At 38.2% G+C, this 21951-nt stretch overlaps 1 protein-coding gene across 13 annotated transcripts in view; it reads right to left on the bottom strand.

Moving 5' to 3' along the window:
• ABLIM2 (actin binding LIM protein family member 2) overlaps nt 1-21951 on the bottom strand; it is a 335657-nt gene that overhangs the window by 53159 nt on the left and 260547 nt on the right. For 8 of the 13 annotated variants that reach the window (XM_056802386.1, XM_056802381.1, XM_056802379.1 and 5 more), the window contains 3 exons: nt 14129-14230; nt 12075-12128; nt 720-772 (listed from right to left, as the gene is read on the bottom strand). In XM_056802386.1, the coding sequence (XP_056658364.1) occupies nt 720-772; nt 12075-12128; nt 14129-14230 (209 nt within the window). The remainder of the gene's footprint in view (nt 1-719; nt 773-12074; nt 12129-14128; nt 14231-21951) is intronic. The other 5 variants (XM_056802383.1, XM_056802388.1, XM_056802384.1 and 2 more) reach the window with 2 other exon arrangements.

Here is a 21951-nt window from a genome sequence, read left to right as displayed (position 1 = left end):
TTGGAACCAACATACAGTATTGATTCTAAGATGGAAGTGTGAGTTTTAAAGTGTTATGTCAGGGGAACTGCATCCCCCAGCATGCCCCCGGGGGGTGGGGGGGGTCTCACCTCCTTCCTTCCTGGCATGGGATTGGTCTTGAATTGGACCAATCCCGTGCTAGGGAAGGGCCATGCCCCCCACTTCCAGGCCCAGGATTGGTTAATATAAGGACCAATCCCGCACTTAGGAGGGAACTTTGGCTCTAATTAGAGTCAAAGTTTAAAGGGGGCAATGTTTGAGGGGTGTTAGTTAATTTTAGCCTGGGCAACTCTGGTGGGTTTTTTTTTTAAATAAAGTTTTAAAAAGATCAAAGTTAGATCGTTTTCTTTCACCTCTTTAATTGGAGACCTACAACAGACCCCAAAACCTAACCTACAGGTAAGTAGGAAACCACCCCCCTAAACTTTGAATATAGATAGATTCAAAGTTCCCTCCTAGGCAGGGAAGTAGGGAGTGACCCCTCCCTAGCATAGGATTGGTCCAATTCAAGACCAATCCCATGCCCGAAGTAATGGGGAGGGACCCCTGGGGCATGCTGGAGGATGAAGTTCCCTGACTACAATACTTTAAAAACACACAAGGTAAAGATTTTTCAAATTCCTATCCCATTTTTTTGTTTTGTTTTTAAAAGATTATTGATGAATAAACTTCATTTATTGCTGCATTTTTCTCATTACCTTCCGATTATCGGGATCAAAACTTCCATCTTCTCCGTCTGATTTCTTTGTCACTAGAAGAGAAAAAAAGAATTGATTTAGAAATAGGATTTCTATGTTGTTCCCAACCCTGACATTTCAATTCCTTTTCTGGGATGTGGTTCCCTGCTCTGTGACCCATTTTTTTTAAAGTAGGGGTTAGGGAAGGAGAGTCTTCAGTGGCAAAATAGATAATCCAGGGGATCCAAGCCAGACCTGGGGAGGGTAAGGTGAGGTGGGGGAATAGCTTCAGCAGGAATAGCCTGAACATGGAAATCCTGCTTGGCTATGTCTTTGTATATACATGTAAGGACTCTGTCTTACATATCCATCAATGGTCTCAAACAAAGTGGTCCTTCACTGAAATAAGCTGATGCTACAGTCTTGCAATATTAATGTAGCAAACTAACATTTTAAAGGATGTAAAGGATGGTTTTCTCTTAAGCCTTTATCCTCTGACTTAGAATCAATACTGTATTCCAAGGCAGGGGAGAGGTAAGGGTTAGGCAATGGGGATAAGTGACATGCCCAGGGTCACATAGCTAGGAAATGTCCAAGGCCAAATTTGAACTCAAGATCTCCCATCTCTATGTCTGGCTTTCTATCCACGGATCCACCTAGCTTCCCCTGATATAATAGTTTTAAAGTATGCCTTAAAATAAAGAAAATGATAAATTGTGAAAAGTGACATTTTAAAAAACACTCAAATATGAGTCCTGGTTATTCACAGAATATAAGATTTAGGAGCCAGATCTAGTTTGATCCATAGCTGAACCCACACCTGAATTCCATGTAGAGCAACCAAGAAAAGTGTTTATCCAGACTCTGCTTGAAGACTTCTAGTAATGGGGAGCTCACTATACACTGAAGCCAATTATTCTGCTTTTGAATAGTTTTATCTTTTAGGAATTTAAAGAAAAACACAATAAAACTGAAATATGTCTCCATGTATCTTCTACCCATTGTTGTAGGACAAGGCCAATCCCTCTCCTTAAAAAAAGAAAACAACCCTTATCTTTGTCTAAGAATCAATACTAAATCTCAGTTGCAAAGAGAAGAGTGGTAAGGACTAGACAACTGGGGTTAAGTAACTTCTCCAGGGTCATATAGCTAGGAAGTGTCTGAGACCAGATTTGAATCCAGGATCTCCTGTCTTCAGGCTTGCCTCTATCCACTGAACTATCTAGCCACCCTATCCCCCAGTCCCTCTTACATATGAAATTTGCTCAAATATTTTAAGTCAGCAATCATGTGTCAGGCTCACCCCTGTTCCACCCTTTCTCCAAACTAAACATTTTTAGGTCTCTCAGTCAATATATTATGTGACATTGTCCTAGTTTCCTCATGATCCAAGTTGCTCTCTTCTGGATGCATCCCAAGATGATAAAGTGCTGGAAACCACATCCGTTTTAACACCAATTTAATTGATGACATGGAAAATGGCATTTAAAAATTTCCCATAAAAATACTGAACACAATGAACAAATATCCACAAAGAATGAAAATGTATTAAACGGAAAAAGTCTTCAAAAAAGTATTTCCTCAATTCTATCTACTAAGAATTTGACATGCTATCTGGTGCTGAATGGAGTGATCTTTTCATTTCCTGTTTTGTTAGCCTTGATTTTCTATTGTTCCTGATTAACGATGCAAAAGCCACAAATGAAATTGCCTCCTCTAATATGACTCAGATTTCCTGGTGTTGGTTTGAGCATATAAATAAATCCCCACTCTCTTCATTCTTCTCCACATTTACAAATCATTACCTCAGTGAATTGATCTATTTGATTAAATTTCCTCAAATTTCAAATCTCAGACTCTGCACAGAAATGAACACCCCATAGAAGTGACTTCGGCATAGGGGGTTGTTCTGTTGCCTGAAACTTTGTGGGTGCGAGAGAGAAGGGTGCTCTCTGCTCTTTCCCAGGACACTGTCTCCCATCCTCTTAAGTCTGAAAGTAATTCAGAGACTACCCAAATACTGGCCTGGGGTGCTGAACTTAGACTAGATAAAATGCTGAATGCCTAACTGAATGCTGAGCAATTAAGGTTTGTCTATACCAAAAGTTCATTAGTTTAAAAGTGGAAATCATTTTCTACTAAGTAGCAAACATACACACTCATATTTTCTCTATGTAAGTGAAAAGGATCCCTAAGGAGTCAGGCACAGTTCTGCTTCATTATAAAAACTCGATGAATGATGCCATTTTCTTACTTTTCAATTAAAAAAAAAAGATTTGTAATGTATGCTTCCACACATTGACATACAGATAAGAAGGGGACCATAGCTTCTATTGTACAGCCACTACTCCAGCTTCCTCAAGTCTAACAATGTACAATAGACCAGAGAGCTGAGACTCTACATTGTATTAATAAATCACAAGGATTCCTAGTTAGAGAGATAGGCTACCCAAACCGTCAATAGGGCATGATGCAGTAATTAGACAAACTTCCATGCTGTGAAATATGGAAGAAGAAAAAAAGACAAATGTGGCTTTCTGTTGTTGTTGCCATTTTTGTTTGTGTTGGTCTGGATGAACAGTTGTATCTACTTGTGTTTGTGTGTATGTAGGATTCCTGGAGTGCCAAGTCCCTCCACCAATTCAAATCAATAACTCACTTATTCCCTAGGCTTAGCATGTCCTGAAGGGGCCTGTCACCCAGCTACATACACATGACTCTAAGGTCTGTCTTGGAGTCTACTCCATGCCTTCTACCATCTCTTTGTAAATCTCAGGTTGCATTAATATGATTCTAGGATCCAGAGTGTCAGAGGTGATAATACCGCAGTACTCTATCATGGTCAGATATTATCACTAGCGTGTCCAATATGAGGAAATAAAATATAGGGAACACTGACATTCACAATAGGCTTTGTCTAAAGAATGGTGAGTAAATAGATTGGGAACTATCAAGGATTGGTTTTAGAAAATAAAGAATGTTTAGAAGACAGGACAGGGTGAGGAAAGAAAGAAGCTGATAGTTATCTTTAAATAGAGAATCCATAGTAAGCATTGATTCTCAGACAGAAAATCTGTAAAGACTAGGCAATTGGGGTTAAGTGACTTGCCCAGGTTCACACAGGTAGGAAGTATCTGAAGTCAAATTTGAATCCAAGACCTTACAACTAAATTTTCTTAAACAGTCTTTTCATTACACTGCTCTACATCTGAAAAATCTTCAGTGGCTTACCATTCTCTATCATGTCATGTCACTGAAGGAGAAAGTGGATTATTCCAGGATCCTCTGCTTGAGTTCAACCCCATATAGTGAAATGTATTCAGTTCTTAGCACTAGAGTTTAGGAATCATACTGACAAACTCAATTATATATATATATATATATATATATATATATATATATATATATATATATATATCCAGAGGAGAGTCACCAAGATGGATGATCATGTCTTTGAAGCATCAGTTGACGGAAATGAAATTTTTGGTTAGAGAAGGCAGGAAGATATAATAGCTGCCTTCTATAGTGGCAGCAAGGTAAATGGCTCAGCGGATCAGATACTGTACCTGGAACCAGGGAGATGTGTTCAAATCTGGCCTCAGTTTTGGAAATAAAAAGAATATGTGAGATAATATTTTTAAAGTGCTTTGCAAATCTTTAAAGTGCTATATCACTGGCAACTAATTGGCTGCTATCTGAAGGACTATCATATGGGAAAGATGATTGGTCATTCTCTCCTTGGCCCAGAATGTCAATGAATGAAAGTTGCATGAAGATAGATTTGGGCTAGTATAAGGAAAAACTTCCTGACAATTACAACCACACATATTTAGGATGGATTTCCATGGACAGAAATGAGTTCCCATTACTGGAGATTTATAAGTGGAGCCCAGGAGATCTATTGGGAATATTGTATAGGGATTGCTAATCAGGTACATTTTGGACTAGATGACCATTTAGGTTCCTTCCAGATCCAAGAGTCTGTGGTTCTATGATCATTTGCCAGATTTTCAGAGCCCAATATATAATCTTATTTCCCATTATTTGACTATTCTTCCAGTGGGGTCAGGAGGGTTTTTCCCTCCACCATATTTACTCACATCTCTATACCTTTATTTCCTGCCTACAATGTCCTTCTCTCTTCCCTTCTCCATTTGCACTCTACCAATCTTTCAAATCTCCTTTCCTCCATAAAGCTTTTCTTCCCTAATTATCTGAGCTCTTAAAGATTTCTTTTTCTTCTTTTTTTCTTTTTTTTCTTCTTTTTCTTACAGCACTTGAAGAGGATGCCACATTACATGGCTCAGAGTCATTGATTGCTAGTTGTTGCCATTGCTCAAGTTCAGTTGCTTCCCTTCTAATACTCTTTAGCAGTGGCAAGGAGTTGTCCACAGCTGGAGATCATTCAAAGCAAGAGGAAAGAGTTACACAGAAATATACCAATGCTTAAAAGGACATTTTCCCACCCATTATGTTGAGTGATCAAAATTGGAACTAATACTCTTCTATCATTTCATTTTTCCCACTTTTTCCTCCCATTTTTCTTTTATCTTTCTTACTTGGTTCTTTAACTCCTTTTTGAGTTCCTTGAGAGCTTGTGACCAATTTCCACTTTTTTTTGGAGAGTTTGGATGTGTTTGCTTGTTTTTCACTCTCTGTTGTTGCTTCTGTAGTTTGCTCTTTTTCACCATAGAAATTATTCAGGGTCAAGAGTTTTCTTTTTCTTTTTTTCTTTTTTTGCTGTTGCTTATTCCTTTTGCCATTAATGGAATGGAGTTCCTGCTTTCTTAGATTCTGTCTCTCACAGCTTTGCCTTGGTAGTATCTTCCCTTCTTAGTCAGAATCCTGAGTGAAGGCAGGTAGATCTGTGATGTTCTTTGTGTAATGAGCTTTAAAGCATTTTGCCCTAAGGCTATCTTTCCATCTCCTGCTGCCTCAGCTCTGGCCAGCCTCATTTCTGCCCAAGGTCCCTGCTCTGTTGACCAGGCTCCATATTCTTCAGCCTTGAGTCTCAAGTCTCATTGTTAAGGCCTTACACTGCCCTCAGGGGTAAGTCTGTGGTGCTTTCAGCCAGCTCCCAAGAATTTAGACATTGCTCTGGTCCTCACTCTGATTTTGGCAGGAAGGGGTGATCTGCTTATGATTTGATTAGTGCAGTTTTGCCCCCATATAGAGTGGGAATCCCCAAATCCTGCCTGCCTTTAAGGCTGTATCCAGTGGGAGAGCCCTGTTACTTGTCCAGTTTTGATTTCTGTCCTTTTGAGACTCTTTTGTAATGATCAGTTGGAAGGAGGTTTGGAAGGCTCCTGCTACTATGCCTCTATCTTGACTCTGCCCCTTTCACATCATTTCAAAGTCACTCATTTGCTCACATTCTTGCCTGACCATCTTAGACCAGGGTTATATATTTTGCCTTTTGGATTCTGTATGGTCTCTTGGACTAGATGACCATTAAGGTTCTTCTTGTATTTCACATTCTGGGCCTTTGTGATCCTGTCACTGGTACCAACCTGTGACACTTAAATCTTGAGGATTATTTTCTTATGCTTTGCCTCTGACTTTTTACTCCTGGGCTAGGGTTTACCTCTTTGCTTTAGAAAATAAAACAAAACAAAACTGACATTCACTTGGAAACTTTCACTACCAGAATCATTATGGAAAATAGCCTCTATCAAGACTCAAACTCAGGGATATTCTGGAGATAAATAGAGTAAAGTAAGTCCTTTTTCATACTAAAAAATGAGGGTAAACAATAGGCATTTTATGCACATATCATTATATATTTAATAGTAATAGAGGGAAAAATATTGATAACACTGACCTTTCTGATTATGATTATGTAAAATACCAAGTTTCTGTGGAACAGAGATGTGCTAGAATGAAGGTTCTGAAATATCATGTCATTTGGGGGGAAAGTAAACAAAGTGACTTGCCTAGGGTCACAAAGCTAGTAAGCGAGGCTATATTTGAACTCTTCCTGACTTCTAGCCTAGCACTTTATCCAATGCATCACTTAAATGTCCCTTAAGAAATAATGTCAATGAAATCTGTTTTGTAGTACAAAACTTTACTATATATAGCAGCGGTAGTGAACCTTTTGAGTTTGAGTGGCCAGAGGGCAAATTCAAGATGTCTGTGAGCCCCCACATTACCAGAGAGAGCCAAGGGAAGAAGTGCTTGCTTTGAGCAGCTGAAGAGAGGGGTGAGGCATGCAAAAAATATCCTTGGGTGCTGGGAAGAGGGGGAACCAAGCAGCTCCCTAAGTGCCAGCTCTGCATGCATGCCATGTCTTCGCCATCACTGATATATAGCAATTATCTGGTAAGAAAAAAAGCTCATTTTCCTTCCGTTTTTGGCTCTAAAGTGACTGTCTTTTTATTTCCTCCCATGTCCCTAGACTCTCTAGGTCAATATTGAAGGCTTCTATTAATTTATTTCAAACCTCCAAATATTCATGTCCAAATTAGATTGGGAAATGTTTCATGAGATCTTAAAGTTCCAAGATCTGCCAAGTCATTGGCCATAACTCTGCCTGGACCCTCATTCTCTTTCTTAGCTGTGCTATTCTTTGCTGTGAAATCAAAATGAGAGAAAAAAACTGGAAACCCAGCTCATATCATCTGTCCATTGTTGTTAGGCCAACATTCAATGCTTTCCAGTGTGGTAGGACATCATAGGACTTAGGGCTTGGAAGGGATCCTAATTGCCCTATATTCTGACTCCATTTTTAGAGAAGAGGAAATTTAATTCATTGATGGAAAGTGACTTGCCTTAGGTCCTAAAAGTAATTAGTGGAGTCAGTATTCAAACACAAGTTCTCAGACTAAATCCAAACCCCTTTCTAGTATATTATACTTTTGTGTCATTAAGAACTAGTGCTGCAGTTGTTGCAACAATATGGTTATTCTTTTAAAGTGGTGACTCACTGTGATTCCCTAAAAACAACAATTTCTAAGCTTCAGACAGCATGGCACCTTGTAATGAAGTGTGGCAACAGCATGGATGGTAATGTTTTACATAGCAGGAGACGGTCCTAGGGTTTAGTTTAATTTTTTTATTAATTAAAAAATGCCTCTTAAAAAGCTTTTGTGACAAGAAAACAGACCTTGTAATACAATTTGCGTGTCCAAGAAAAAAAATAAGCATTTCCAGGCAAAAGTCTTTTAAGGCATCAAACTTTGGGTACTTCTCACATAGAATCTAGGGTTTTGTAACTCAAAAAGCTGTCCTACTTTTAGTTTTCTCAGTGTTGCTCTAACTACCTTGCCAAGCCAATTTTTTTAAAGACACAAAATAAATTTCATCCAATTTGATTTCTTCAACAAAAGCACTGCCAGGGGCTATTGGCTATTCAGCCTAGTGAGAACTGTCATTTGTCTTCTTTCTGAATGCAAAGATTGATAAATTTCCCTCCAGGAACTTCTCTAGCTGATCCCTCAGGAGGTGGAGAGTTAAAAATGAGCAATTTCCAAAAAGTTTCCTAGGACATGAAATGTCTTACTCACTCACTTTTCTTAAGATCCATTGATACAACTGACTTTGGCACAAGTGCTGAGTGGTAGTCTCCAAGGCTAGCTTTCTTTCTTCATTCTTTTTGGTTGTTAAGGCCAATTTAGAGAGACCATTTCAAGGCAACTGTCATCAGCAAGGTGCCCTCACAGACAATAACCGACTTCAGTTCTCTAATAGGGATCTCTGGAGAAGAAGGGCACAACCAAAAGGGTGTAAAGAGGCTCTAGACTACAGATCTATTCATGGGTTAGCATCTGCTTTCTCTGATGGCAGCACCATGGATGGCACCACATGGTGGCACCAGGATCTCCTGGTGCCACCATGTTCTGTCATTCAGTGGAGAGAGCAATGGACTTAAGACTTGAGTCTGAGTCTTGGATCTCCAGTTCTTACTTTCCTCATCTATAAAGTGGGGATGGCAATACTTTATTGCATACTTTAAAGGGTTTTTTGTGACAAAATCTTAAGCACTATAATATATTAAGTATGATTATTTCTAGCCCCTTTTCAGCTTCTCTGAGATGTTAAAAGAATGGCTGCTCTCTGTATGGATGAAGTATATATTGCCTGGAGGGATTCTGCTCCATCAGAGAATATCTCTTATATAAAGTCTGAATTGTTCTTGGGGGCAAGTTCCTCAGACATTAGATCATGAAAGCTGGCTTTTCTTAGCTTCCGAGTCCCTGGGAAGGAGGAAGGTAAATGGTGGGACCTTGTTGGTTTGGGCATATCTCAGTGGGATAAAGGGAAATTCAAGAGGGATGGATTGGTCCCAGATGGTTAAGGTTGAGGGATGGGAGACTCATAACTGAAACTGATGAAAACTGGTCAGACATGTTTTCCTAGGCTTGAGTGAAATCAGTTGCCTCAAGTGTCCCTTCGATTGATTTCTCCTCAGATCAAAGTCATAATGACTACTTGTTGGGATACTTTGCAGAGATGATCCTTACTTATTCAGGTATGGGTCAGACTAGAAGGCTTCCCTGCTCCCTTATTACTGATATTTTGAGACTCTGAGGTAAATGTCAGATGCTCAACTGAATCCATAGCCTAATTGTTTTTATCAATAGTATGTACAAAAGCACAGAAGAATTTGGACATTCTCAGCATTTTTTTTTTGTAAAATAGATCTGAACATCATTTAGATAGGAAACAAAGTAACACACTGGTCAAAAACATTTAAAGGACTGGATTTATAATTTTTATCATTTAAACTACATCCCTCCACCAAAAAAAAAGGCAAGAAAATACATTTAAGGCTTTGACATTTCAAATTTCTTGGATTAATACTTGACAGATGAGAAACTTACCACCCACAGGAGGAAACCAATGGAAAGACAAGCACTGGATTTGGAGTCAGGGAACTTGCATTTGAATCCCAGCTCTGACACTCACTGTGTGATCTTGGGCAAACTGCTTAACTTCTCTGGGCCTCAGTTTCCTCATATGTCAAATAAGGGAATTGGACTAGATAGTTTCTAAGATCCCTTCTAATTTTTATTCCTATGAATGTATTATTAATACTTTTTTATCAGTACTAAATGTTTTGAGGATCTTTGCTCAGATTACCTGATTAATTACATGTCCTTAGAGTTAGAACCTTAGGCACCAGCTAGTCTAATCTGTTTTTGAATTGGAATGTACTCAGACTAGGCATTATTATGGGAAGATGTTCATTCATTTGTTACTCTTCCCCCACCCCCTTTAAACCCTTACTTTCTTTCTATCCTAGTTACAATTCTAAGACAGAAAGGCAAGGACTAGGCAAATGGGGTTAAGTGACTTGTTCAGGTTAACACAGCTAGGAAGCATCTGAAGTCAAATTTGAACCCAGGTCCTCCTAACTTCTCTAGCCACTATGTTAACTAACTGCCCCTATTAAATTGTTACTTTACTTCTCCAGGCCTCCGTTTTCCCATTTGGAAAATGAAGAAGTTGGACTAAATTACCTTTCAATTTCATATTCTATCTACCTTGTTTTAAGGCATCTGCTATAGCTCTAACACTTTGTGATTCCATGATTCACTGATTGAGAGAAAAGTCTGGAAGAAGCCACTATCTACAAAGTCACACAATTAAAAAAAAAATTCTCCCTGTGAAGAGGAAATTAAACCTTAAACACAGGGTCTGGTGCAGCTGGGGACAGAGTACATATGCTCATCTTGTAGCCGGATAATTTATTTTGGCATCAAGTGGCAAGAAATAAACTGAGTGAACAAAATCTCTTCCCTTACTCCCTATTTTCCCCCATTAGCAGAAAGTTAAATTACTTTAGTTGTCTATGAAGTCAGTCACTATCTATTTCTAGGCACTAAGTAAGTTTCTTTTGGTACTCCTAAATATATATTTTCCCCTTCAAGGGACAGGGAAAAGGAACAAATCTATGATTTTATTAATATTTGGAACTTCTGGTGAGGAAACTCCCTCCACTAATGCAGCCTGGCACCTTCTTTTCAAATTACACTTTTGGAGAACAGCCCAAAGCAACAGTGTCAAACTCAACGAGGAATATGTTGGTTCCAGACTGACTTAGAAAAATCACCAAATTGTTATTATACTTTTATTTTCTTTGTTAAATGTTATTTATTATTAAATATTATAAATATGGAGAATAATGATGAAAGATATTAAATATTAAAATAGTTCTTATTTATTTTGTTAAACATTTCCTATTATAGTTTTATCTGATTCAGGCTGTACTGAGGAACTTTGTGGTTGTGAATCTTTGGTCTAAAGCATTGTGGCTTTAAGAGGTCTGTCTCAGGTCTCATGAAAATAATAGCAAATTAGGGCAGTTAGATGATCTACTGGATTGAGAGGCAGGCCTGGGAAAAGGAGGTCCTGGGTTCAAATTTAGCCTCAGATACTTCCTAGCTGTGTGGCCTTGGGCAAGTCACTTAACCCCCATTGCCTAGCCCTTGCCAGTCTTCTGCCTTAGAATTGATATTTATAATTGATTATTATTGATTCTACTGATCAATAATCTATTGATTATTATTGATTGCCATTCTTTTGTTTTAAAGAATTATTACTAAGAGAGAAAGCAAATGTTTAAAAAGATGTGGCAAATGCCATAGTTTCTGGATGACACTTTTTCAAACCAAGGATCAGAGTGGGAGGGCGGGAGGGTGCGGGTTGCTTGGCTGGAAATCTTAAAGTACTTTCACATCTGCCCAATGTTGCCTTAAGCTCGTTAATGTTCGGTTAAGTAATTGTTCCTATGCTGACTTTCTTTTCCTATAGTTTCTGAAAATATGACTCTTACGATCCTACCAGTGCCTTTCTATAACACACTTAGATTATTTATGCCTCAGTATCATAGGATTTAAAACTGGCTAAGGTACTCTCCATCTTAGAGAGCATCTCATCCATTTTAGACATTTAGGGGCCAAATAAGGGAAGGAATTTGTCCATGGTTGGCTATCATTTATTTTTTAAGCCCTTACCTTCTGTCCTAGAATTGATATTAAGTATTGATTCTAAGACAGAAGAGCAGTAAGGGCTAGGCAATGGGGGGGGGGGGGTTAAATGACTTGCCCAGGGTCACACAGGTAGAATGTGACTGAGACCAGATGTGAGCCCAGAATCTCCTGATTCCAGTCCTGGTGTTCTCTCTGTCTACTGTGCAATTTAGCTGCCCTGGCTAACTATCTTGTAAGAGGCAGAGCCATAATTTGAACCCAGACCTTCTGACTCCAAATCCAGCACTCTTGCCATGAAACCATAGCTGTCTCTGGTGAGCTGACATGATCACTCATCAGAACCAAAGAGATCTGATTCATCTGCAAATAGGAATAGAGAAGACATGCAGAAAATAGCAGCATCAACAACAAAAACCTGAAGGAAGAGGAAAGCAGACTCTACCATTCTGTTTGTAGATGGGGGGTTTCCTATAGATGTTATCTTTTACTCCAGAGTCTGAGAAGGAGGAAAGAAAAGAGAGGAAAGAACAAAAGAGTGAGCAAGCAGTGGTGACAATTTCCACTCTATTCCTTAAAACAAAACAAAACAAATGAATCAAAAAGGCTCCATTTATCACACACTTTGGAATCATCATAATGGCCTCCTGCCCACTGAGTAATAAAAAAAAAGATCTGTGTACAGAAAGAATTAAATAGAACATCTATTGCTAAGCCAACTCCTAAGTGTATCAGCAAATGTTCCCAGCTTTAAGGTGGCAATAATGGAAGTTGTGAGGTAGTTAGGTGAGGCACAATGGACATCATAGCTGCCTTCAACAGTGGCAGCTACGTAGATGCTTCAATGCCCAAAGCACTAGACCTGAACTCAGGAAGTCCTGTGTTCAAATCTGGTCTTGGATATTTACTAGTTGTGTGACCCTGGGCAAGTCATTTAAACTCATTTGCCTCAGTTTCCTCATCTATAAAATGAGTTGGAGAAGGAAATGATAAACTTCTCCAGGATCATTGGCAAGAAAACCCCAAATGGGGTCATGAAGAATTAGACATGAGTAAACAGAAAATGGAAGTTGTAAGTTTGTGCATATCAAGTACTTTAGAGCTTTCCCAGAGCACAAATATTTAATGCCATAATCCAACCAGTACCTACATTTCTTTCTTTCTTTAAAAAAAAAAACCTTCCCTTCTGCCTTAGTATCAATTCTAAGACAGAAGAGGAGCAAGCATAGGCAACTTGAGTTAAGTGACTTGTCCAGGGTCACACAGCTAGCATGTGTTTTTTAGGTCAGATTTGAACCCAGGTTCTCCTGACTCTAGGCTTAGTGCTCTATCCACTGTGCTACCTAGTTGCCCTCAGCACCCACATTTCTATTCCTTGGTGCCCATAAGTATAATATCTTTATATCTTACAGTTTACAAAATGTTTTCCATACAACTCTACAGAAAGAGATGGTTCAAATATCATTATCCCCATTTTCTAGATGAGGAAACTAAGGGACAGAGAAAAAATGTTTTGTCCAAAGTCACATGGTTAATAAATGGTGGAGCTGGGATTTCAATCATCAGATCTTCAGAACTGTCTTCTCTACATACATAACTGCTTCACTTACTATCATGAAAAATAAATGACACACTTTAGGATTAAAGCTTTAGACAGCTTTAAAAAGCACAAGTGTGTAGACAAATATGAATTCTTTGTGCCCCGACTTATTTGATTCTATAGCACTGCTGGGGTGGTAGGGGAGGAGGAGGAGCATGGCATTCACGCTGGCCCTTGACCAGTTGGGTACCTCAGGAGTTGGAGGGCATAGAAAGGACACACTGCCACCATAGAGAGGATTAGGATTCCAGGAGAAAGGGCAGAGACAGACGGACCACGAGGTCCCTGCTGAAGGGCAGCCTATGTGATAATTAAGGCAGTCACCAGACAGGAGGGAGAAATCCTTCCTGGGGAAAAAGGGCCATGGGTCTGGGCAGCGATTTAAGAGAAGGAGGAAGCCAGAAGCGAGGTCAGATCAGAAACTGGAGCCTTTTAGGAATGCCAAAGGGAAAGATGGGGCAGGTGGGGAGCCAGGGACATAAGAGAGGTGTCAAGCCAGGAGAATCCTCGAATGAGGAGACCTGTAGTCTCAGGGATGTTAGTGACATGATGTTTTTTTTTAATGGAGGTGTTGCCTTTGACAGTGGCAGTGTGTATTCTCTGCCCTCCCCTTTTGCCCATTTCCTTGTGCCCATGGGCTGACATGTACACCGGGCTCCCTCCTTGTCTGGATCTGCTATGTCTATCAGATACTCAAGGAATCCCTTCTCCCCCAACCTCTTCCCTTCCCTCCCTCAGCAGTTTAAGTAGAAAGAAAAATTATCCAAAGTGAGAGAAGGGCTTTCAGTCTTCATTCTGCCACTCACACAGGAAACTCAAACCCCAACCAAGCTAGGAGAGAACAAACCGACCACACGGATAGGGCAGTAAGGGATCAAAGTAGAGCCCTGAATGCCTACCTGGCACATGGAAATGTCTAGGAGCCTGCTGATAGGTAGAAGGTGAAGGTTTGCTGTCTGAATACATGGATAAACTGGGAGTGCTCCGGCCACTTTCACTACCTCCAAAGGGAAGAGCAAAGAAAGCAGATAAAAGGAGAAAAAAAATGGAAAAGCAGAGTATTTCAAGCACAGAAAGCTTACTTACAACAGGCCTGATCTCCTATCCACGATGCTGGCCAAACTCTCTGTAAACTTAGCATTTGTCAAAGGTTCGAGACCAGGCCCAATGACTTGCTAATCCAACATTTCAATCACATGTAGACATAGGAAACCCAAAATCTGTGGCCTATAGCTAAACATTCAGCTTAAAATATGGACCCATTGGCAAACTACAGAGTGGTAGAATGGTGACCACCATTGGAGACAATTTTGACCTGATTGACTCCTTGGGACTTTTGCCCACTTAGCAGACATCCCCATGAGGGTTGCTCTTAATATACATTTCCCAGATCCAGAAAATGTCTTTTGTAGGTTTCTGAGACTCAATAAAAATCATTGGAACTCTGGTTATCTATTCTATTTCATACAAACACAGCAGGATGTCACTTATTTTAAATAATGCACAAGAGCACAGTTTCAGAATTTAAAATGGCAATCAGAATCACTAATTTAAAGTTTATTTTGCAGAATCTGTAATTGACCAAAGACCTTATGGAAAAGGATTTTCTACATTCCCAAACTATATCTTATTTACTGAAGAGGAAACATCCTCCAACTCTACTTAATTTATTTGCCCCATTTAAAAAATGCCAGTAAAGTTGGATTACCAAGTCAAAAATAAATAATGCCATAGCCAATTGGACAAAAAATGCCCAGGAAAGTAACAACATGCCAAATGGATCAATTTACCAGATGTTTATTTTTTGTTGTTGTTTTTAGTTAAATAGGAATAAAATCTAATTTGTTTCTCATCCAATTATACTTAAAGAAGCCCTCTATGGCATTATAGCACAGGTTGGCAAATTAAAAGTACAGCTCTTATTTGGAAAGGGATTGAGAAGAAGGAAGGAGAAAAGGGATGGAAAGGGATTGAAAAACATCAAATTTGATTGTAGCAGTTCAAAGCAACTGGAAGCTCTGCATGACATTATTATCCCACCAAGCCTTGGAGAGAACCATTTTAGTGAGGATGGAATGTAGAAGTGATAACAGTTAATGGTGAAGCTTTTTGCAAGGATGTGACTCAGGCTATAGCATGAACTAACAGCCCCATGGGAGTGCACTGCTGACTGATGGGAGGGGTGACAAGGACCCTTGATTGAATGATGACCATGCCCACAGAAAGAGGTGCAAAAACACAGTTGGGAAGGGTGGTAGTTGATTTGACTCTGAGCCTCTTCTGCCTGGGAAAACCAACCACTTTACCTATTATGTATTGGATTTCTCCCAAGAATTCTGTCAGTCATTTCCATTTTCTGAAATGCATTTCTTTGATTTCAACCTCCAGGATAGAAGTACCTCAACTTTCACAACCAACATTTTCAAATGCCTCAGTATTTCTAGCAGCAGAGGTTCAAATCAGGATTCTTGGGTCTAATGGAGAAAATTGGAAGGATATCACATCATAGAAAGGTGTTTTGCTTTGGTTTGATTTTTTTGGACTGGATTTTGTTGGTATAGGGATTTCCTGTTGCAGAAATTCCCTTTGCCAATGCAGATTGCTATCTGCTTGTAACTTATAGTATTGGAATTGCCTGGTGATGTAAAGAGGTTAAGTGTCTCATCTTGGGTCACACAGCACATATGTCATTCAGAGATGGGGCCTGAACACAAGTCTTCCTCACTTTAAGGCCAGATCTCTATCTACTGTGCTAGCACCTGAATTGTTTTGGTTCCTCTTATCTGCCTATATAAATCTTATTTCCTGGTAAATAGATCTTCCATATCTGGAGAATTCTGAGTCCAGCTTTCTGTTTTTTTTTTTTCCCTATGACTTGGTCTATCCCAAAGAATAAGGTAAAAAAGGAAAGAAATAAATGTTTTTATATAATGATTATAGAAATATATATATATATATACATATATATATATATGTATATATATATATATATTGCCAAAGTCAGAGAGAAGTGGAAATGTTCAATGAAAATATCAATCCTAGGTCTGGAAATAGGAACACATTTTTAGCTTGTCTTATTCTGTCAAAGAGGCAATATATTCAACTCTTTTATGTAACTTAAACATGGATCATTCCTTAACCATCATCCCTCAGGGTTGTTTTGTTTTTTTTACCTTTGAAATTTATGCAATTCATAAGTAGCCTTCCTTGCATCCCTAATTCCTGTTATCCACTGATCTGCAGGTAACCTTCAAAATGTTCTCAATGATCAGTAGAACAGAAACTTCTTGAGAGCCGAGACTATCTTAATTTTGTATAGACACTTATAAATTGTTTGACTGCAGAATTTTACTACAGCCTACCTCATCTGAAGTTCTTTAATTTCCTTCCATCTGATGGTTTCCTCTACTTTCTTGCCCTACTTTAGTCATCAGTCAGTAAAGGTCACTCATTATATACCTCACCATTTTTTGGAATAGGGCCAACTCTGAAACTTCACCTTCTTACCTATCATTCTTCCTTTTCCTTCATGATAAACCTACTCTTTAATCTTGCCAGAATATCCAGTTCTTTGGACTGGAACACTTTTTCCAGATTTTGTATAACCTATACACTATTTTCACTTGCTGGGGTTGGCTGCTTAATATTTCTCTAGTTATTACCTTAAAACTCCTTTTTTCCAGATTTTCCACCATTCCTAACATTAACATCCACATCCCTATGTAAATTCCACCAATGATACCTCCTTCATGCTCCAGGACTGCCAAGTGAATAGATTAAATCATGAAATTCCATTGACTTCACATTTACCAGTTTTTGTTACCATAAAATCAGCAAAGTCCTCAATCCTGCTGGATAATCTTTGTACCCTACCTCCATTAACTATTTATATAATTTCCCACAGCATAATACAAATCTCAACTTTTTTCCTTTCTAATCAACAAACACATCCTCAGGTCACAAAAGGAGAGTTAAAATGGTATAGAAAGAAAAGGTAATTGAATTTAGACCCAGAGCGCCTCAGTTGGAATCCTAGTTCTCTGACAACTATCTGGGTGGTAAGTCACTTAACTTTTATGAGCCTCAGTTTCTTTACCTGTAAGGTTGGACTGGATAACCTCTTTTCAGGCTCTTGATGCTTGAGCTCTATAGATGACTTTGGTTCATACTTCACTGAGAAGACTGAAGTCATTAATGAAATTGGACAAAAAAATGCTCAAAAGACAGAAGCAAGGACAAATGAGGGAAGATAGATATAAAAGAAAAGCTCCATTCTATAAGAAGAGAGTGAATGCTAGAGCTTGTCAGTGTCAATGAATGCCAACAGAAAGAAGGAAGTAGGTTAGCTACACTGGGGCAAGGGGAAGATCAAATAAAATTACCATGGCTGCTAGGAGTGGAGATGAGAAAAGGCAGAAATATACATCTCCGTTTTATTTTCTACTAAGAAGAATGGTCTTTGGACTGGGAATGACAGAACAAAAACAATTCACAGGAAGTTGTAACCAAAGCTAACTGAGTAGTAGCTAGCCACTCTTAGTGAGATCCTGAAGTCACCAGGACCAAGGACACAATTTTTCAAATATTAAAATATGATAAATATCTCATCCCTGAATTTATCTCAGTTTTTTAAAAAAATCAAGTAACAGAAAAGATTTTGCTGAACTAGATATAAACAAATATTGGGCCAATTTTTTAAAGAGGGAAAGCAGTATATTCCTTAAACTATAGGTTAGTGAGGTTGAGTTTGTTTCTCAGCAAGATTCTAAAACATTAAAGGGATGGCTTGTAAATATTTGTTTGTTTGTTTGCTTGTTTTTCACATAGAATGAGATATGACTCTTATTTTTTCTCAGAGAATAACAATGGGGGCATGCAATTGCCATTAATAAAAACTGGATCTATGTCACCAGCATTTTTCTACAGAAGAGAGCCTGTATTAGCCCTAACTTACGATTAAATAGGAAGCTATATCTTCTTTCTGATTGGCATTACATTTCAACTTTTGGACCTTCACTAACAGTCCCCATTGGTGGATATTTCAAGAGGTGAACTTAGAGACCTCAACTCCTCCCTCATTACTTGTAAATATTTAGCGAAAGGATTAGTGGCTACTAAAAGCTGGAGGAATTCATTGAGGATAAGTTATGCCAAAGGAATCCCATTTCTTTTATTGACAGGATTAATATATTATTAAATCAGAGATATGTCATAAATATATCTTACTTAAATTTCAGGAAGGCATTTGACAACCTTATCCCTGTGGACAAGATGAATATATAAAATTTGGATGACAGTGCACTTTGGCACATTCAGAACTAGTAGAATGACTAGCCCTAATAGTAATAATTAATTGTTGACTTTTATCCTGGAAGGAGATATATATTAGAGTGTGTCAGGCATGTCCCCTTTGTTCTACTCTGTTTAAATTTATTTAAAATATTAATGAGTTTTTAATTGTTTTTATTGATGACTTGGCTGAAGACCTAGTCTTCATCCTTGTCAAATGTGTGGATGACACACACTGTGGAGAGATATACTAAATGATACAATAGGAATCCAAAAAGATCCTGAAAGGTTAGAAAATGGCAAAGAATTGGAAAATGAAGGGATGTCCATCAATTGGGGAATAGCTGAATATGATTGCAATGGTATACTATTGTGTTATAAGAAATGATGAGCAAGATGATTTCAGAAAAACCTACCAAGACCTGCATTAACTGATGAAATGTGAAGTGAACAAAACCAGGAGAACACTGTATATAGTAACAGCAATACTGTAAATGAACAATTGTGAATTACTGAGCAATTTTCAGCAATACAACAATCCAAGACAATTCTGAAGAATGAATTATGAAATATGCCATCCACTAACAGAGAAAGAACTGATGGAATTTGAATGTACATTTTCTATTTTTATACTATTTTCACTTTATTTTCAAATATATATGCACACACATATATATTTACATATATGTGTCTTTTTCCACAACCTGACCAATATGGAAGTATATTTTGCATGATGTCACAGGTATAATCTAGATCAAATTGCTTACTATCTTACAGAGTGGGAAAGAGAAGGTTTGAGGGAGAAATTTTGGAACTCAAAATTTTAGAAAAGGAATACTCAAAATATTTCTACATGCAATTGGGAAAATAGAATATTGGAAAATGAAAAAATAAAATATTTTACTCATAAAATAATTTTAGAAAAATGGGCAAAATCTGATAAAATAGGTCAGGAAGTACAAGTATAAAGTTCTATGTGAACACAATAAGAATACAGGATGGGAAGGTATACCTAGACAAGAATTCATGGGGAAAAAATACCTAAGGATTTTTGCTGAATGCAAACCCAGCCAGAGTTAAAAGTAACTACACAATAGCTAAAAAGTCTAATATTATCTTGGGCAACATGAATTAGAGCATAGCATCCACAACAAAGGAGTTCAGAGACCATTCTGGAAGTGTTCAGTTCCAGCCAGCGTATTTTTGGAAGGATGTTGACATAATGGAAGATATGAGAAGAACATGGAAAGGACTGGAAAATATACCATATGAAGATCAAAAGAAGAAATGGAGGATCTTTGTCTTGGAGAGAAGATTTATAAGCACATGACTTTGCTTTTAAGAATTTAGAATTATCATGAGGAAAAGTGATTATATATGTATAGTAGACATACATATACATATATTTCTACTTGACTTAAAAGGATATAACTAGGAATGAGTGGAAGATGTAGAGGTAGATTTATATTTGATGTAAGAAAAAACTTCTAACAATTAGAACTGCTTAAAGTGGAGTGGATGACCTCGAAATATAGGGGCTTTCACTCCTTGGAAGTCTTAGACTAAATATTGAGTATTGGTTTCATGGCAGAGGAGTGGTAAGGGCTAACCAACTGGGGTTTAGTGACATATCCAGGGTCACACAGCTAGGAAGTATCTATGAACAGATGTAAACCCAGGCCTGGCTATTTATCCACTGAGACTCTTAGCTGCCTTTCATTGGAAGTCTTAGAGAAAAGATTATTTGTTGGTCATATTTCAGAGGCATCTTTTTTTTTTTTTTTGCAAAGTATATGTTGGGCCAGATGACCATTGAGGTCCCTGCCAACTTGGACATTCAGTGATGTCCAGTTGGTCTTGGCTGTCTTGCTAATATTCTACACAGCCTCTTAAAAATCATAAAAGGAGGACATGAAAAGAATGCCTTGGAATTTACAAAGTCCTTTTCTCATGACAATCTATGAGTCAGGTAGTGAAAGTATTCTAATGCCCATTTCTAGATGAAATAATAGAGACTCAGAGAAGTGAATGACTTATCTAAGGTCATGTAGGTAGTAAGTGTTGGAGCTAAGACTTGAAACTTGGCCAAACATGATTTCTGACCTTCTGACCTCAAGCCCATTGTTCTTGCTACTTCCTTTTATGGATGATTTTCCTTTCCCAATCTGCAGAGGTCCAGAGAGTTTTTTTAGTTACATTTTTGGAACTTTTTTTTTTAAATGGTTACCTTCCATCTTGGAGTCAATATGTATATTGGCTCTAAGGCAGAAGAGTGGTAAGGGCTAGGCAATGGGGGTCAAGTGACTTGCCCAGGGTCACACAGCTGGGAACTGTCTGAGCCAGATTTGAACCTAGGACCTCCCGTTTCTAGGCCTGGCTCTCAATCCACTGAGCCATCCAGCTATCCCCTTGGAACTTTTTGAAGAGGTCATGGGGTCAGGGAAAATTTTGAGGAGGTAGGCAAGAGAACAAGAGGAGTACTATTCTACAAGGCAGGAAGGAGAGTTGGGTTTTGGTTTCAGCTCTGAAATTATAGAACTGCATGACCTCAAATCATGTCAGTTCTCCTGGGACTCAGTTTCCTTATCTACTAAACAGGGGATAACCTCTTTCTTAGTTACTTCATGGAGATTTCGCTAAGAATAAATGAAATTATGGATGGCTTTTTATGTATTTTATTTAATTTTTAGTGATGATCCTGTTTTGCCTCATCAGTCATTTTCCAGCAAATGTAATATCTTGCCATTGAAAAACAAAACAGTTAAGCAAAACTATTGGATGCAATGACTAATACTTGATGAACAGTCCACATAACATATTGTTATGGTGGAACAAATTATTCCATCTATCATAATCACCTGAATTAGGAAATATGATTATTATGAACATAACTTTTTACAAAGAAACTAAGGTTCAGGGAGGGGGAGTGATTTATTCAGGGTCCCACCAGATAAGTGAGGATTGCAGTTGAGGCATAAATCTTTTGACCAGTGTTCTTTCCATTATACTATAGCTGCCTTCCTCACTTAAAAAAGGCAATGAGAGGCACTACAGAAGTAAAAGAGTTATTATTTCCCTTTGAAGATGACTCATTTGGAAAGGAAATAACAGATAATCATCAAGTAAGAAGAGTTTCTGTTAGGAACTTTTTATTCACAATAAAGGACAAAATTTCTAGGCATTGTGAGAAAGTGATGGGGCACATTCTAAAACCTCCATGAACTAAGATTAAAATTAAAAAATTAAAAGAATTAAAAATTTGGGTGGCTCAGTGAATTGAGAGTCAAGCCTAAAGATGGGAGGTCCTAGGTTCAAATTTGACCTCAGATACTTCCCAGCTGTGTGACCCTGGGCAAGTCACTTAACCCCCATTGCCTATCCCTTATCATTCTTCTGCCTTGGAACCAATACAAAATATTGGCAGAAAGTAAGG

The sequence above is a fragment of the Monodelphis domestica genome, chromosome 6, assembly GCF_027887165.1.
Source record: "Monodelphis domestica isolate mMonDom1 chromosome 6, mMonDom1.pri, whole genome shotgun sequence".
Classification (NCBI taxonomy): Eukaryota; Metazoa; Chordata; class Mammalia; order Didelphimorphia; family Didelphidae; genus Monodelphis; species Monodelphis domestica.
The sequence above is the reverse complement of the archived record's forward strand: the minus strand, read 5'-3'. Positions and strand labels throughout refer to the sequence as shown.